Here is a 2,037-nt window from a genome sequence, read left to right as displayed (position 1 = left end):
CCTCCCTCCCCTGCTCTGAAGGGCTCCCCTCCCTCCCCTGCTCTGAAGGGCTCCCCTCCCTCCCCTGCTCTGAACCGGCTCCCCTCCCTTCCCTGCTCTGAACGGGCTCTCCTCCCTGCTCTGAACGGGCTCCCCTCCCCTGCTCTGAATGAACTTGACATAGTTCTGTAAAGTGGTAGGCAACATCCTGGGGGAGCAGGGATCTTGCCAGTCGACACCCATGGGGCCACTCTACGGGCTCCTGTGTTCTCAGGCCCCCAGATCTCAGGCAGCCCCTACAGTCAGAGAATATGGGTGGAGAGGGGAAACTCAGACCCAGAGACGGGAAGTCCTTGCCTGGAGACATTCATCCTGTCTGCAGTGATCTGGGATTAGAACCCAGGGCTGACCGTTGCTAGCCTTGAGAAGGAGCCTCCCTCAGTCCCAGTAAGTCCATCTTGCCCTGCAGTTGGCTGAAACCGAGCAGCACGCACTATCTCACTTATTCCCACCACACCCAGAGAAGCAGGCAGCCAAGGCACAGAGGCACAGTCAGCTGTTTTCAGTCGGAGAAAATGAGACACAGACACACTAGGCCTCTCTCTCAGGACCCCACCCGTTCCCAGAGGCCAGGCTGGTGCTCAGGACTGTGCATGAAACGCGGGTGGGCCTTGGGACCCCCAGCCCGCCTGGGCCCGTCTGGCTCACGTCGTTGCTGATGGTGGAGTCTCGGTGGATGAGGCGCTGCACGTGGCTGTCGATGCTGCTCCCGGAGGAGAACTTGGTGAGTGTGGCTGGGTGGGCCTCCCGCTCCCGCTGCCTCACCACCACCTCGCAGGCCTTCCACTCTGCCAACACTTGCTGGTACCTTGCTGCCACCGCTGCGTCCACCTGTACTCAGACCACACCGGGACCATGGGGGAGGCACACCAGGCCTCCTCCTCAGGAGCTGGGCCTGCACCGGAGCTTGGGTCCTGAGTCTCAGAAGCTAGGGCAGCTGGAGACTCAAGATGGGCCTCAGGGTGAAGACGGTGGTGCTGCCCTGCTAACGCTTTCCCCTGCCACACCTCTTTCCAGCTGGGAAGGGGCTGAGGCTTCCAAAGGCCCCTCCCTGGCATCCCTTGGCCCAGCTCCCCATCTCACGAACCCCTCGGGACAGGCTCCCTTACCTGTTCCATCTCCTTCTTGCTCATGCCGAACTTGTAGTGGCCGAGCAGAAAGGGCCAGACATCCCTGCGGATCTCGTGCTGCACGCCCCCGTAGTACACCTGCCGCAGCAGCTCCAGCTCCTTGTAGTTCTGGGGGGACCGCGAAGCTTGACTGTGCAGCCTCCAGGCATGGGGACCCAGGTGGGTGAGCCCCATCCCATGGAGAATGGGCCGTGGTGGCTGCTGAAGCCCAGGCAAAGCCTGCTTTGGCGTGGCCACCTCCTCCCATGCCTTGGTTCACAGCTGGATGAGGTCTCGTTCTGCTCGCCTTCCTTACGGGGCAGGAAGTGGAGCCGGGAGAGACACAAAGCTTTGCCCAAAGTCACGGGGCGATAAGGAGGCAGCTGGTCCCCTCCTGGGTCAGCCCCATGCCCATCTGCATGGGACTCCGCCGGGAACCCGGTCACTCCATAGTGTCGGCCATATCCACTGCCATATTTTACCCTGACTCCCGTCTGGTCCACGGTGGGCCACGCTGCCCTCACTCCTGCCCACCCCAGCCCTCGGCCTAGGGCCCCAGAACCCCAGGGTGGGCACCTTTTTGTCCTTCTGGTACTTGCTCCACACGTCCTTGGTGAGGCCTCCGGAGGCCCCTGGGGGCCGGTCAGGTGGGATAATGCTGTGGTGCACCAGCGCTGACAGGTGGGTCCGCACCGTGTTCAGGTGACGGCAGTGTGCCAGCCCTGCAGGGGCAGCGGCAGGCTGGGACCCGGGCCGCCCACTCCTGCCTGCTACAGCCCGGCTCTCCCCCACTCACAGCCCGGCTCTCCCCCCCACACTCGCAGCCCGGCTCTCCCCCCCACACTCGCAGCCCGGCTCTCCCCCCCACACTCGCAGCCCGGCTCTCCCC

The 2,037-nt window shown here is 63.7% G+C and overlaps 1 protein-coding gene across 2 annotated transcripts in view; it reads right to left on the bottom strand.

The window, feature by feature from the left end:
* Positions 1-2,037, bottom strand: part of SGSM2 (small G protein signaling modulator 2) — a 46,380-nt gene that overhangs the window by 7,714 nt on the left and 36,629 nt on the right. For both annotated transcript variants that reach the window (XM_032263416.1, XM_032263417.1), the window contains 3 exons: positions 1,725-1,870; positions 1,149-1,277; positions 688-870 (listed from right to left, as the gene is read on the bottom strand). In XM_032263416.1, the coding sequence (XP_032119307.1) occupies positions 688-870; positions 1,149-1,277; positions 1,725-1,870 (458 nt within the window). The remainder of the gene's footprint in view (positions 1-687; positions 871-1,148; positions 1,278-1,724; positions 1,871-2,037) is intronic.

This window comes from Sapajus apella, unplaced genomic scaffold (assembly GCF_009761245.1).
Source record: "Sapajus apella isolate SASKATOON/1434 unplaced genomic scaffold, GSC_monkey_1.0 scaffold136, whole genome shotgun sequence".
In the NCBI taxonomy this organism is placed as follows: Eukaryota; Metazoa; Chordata; class Mammalia; order Primates; family Cebidae; genus Sapajus; species Sapajus apella.
This window is presented reverse-complemented; position numbering and strand designations above follow the sequence as displayed.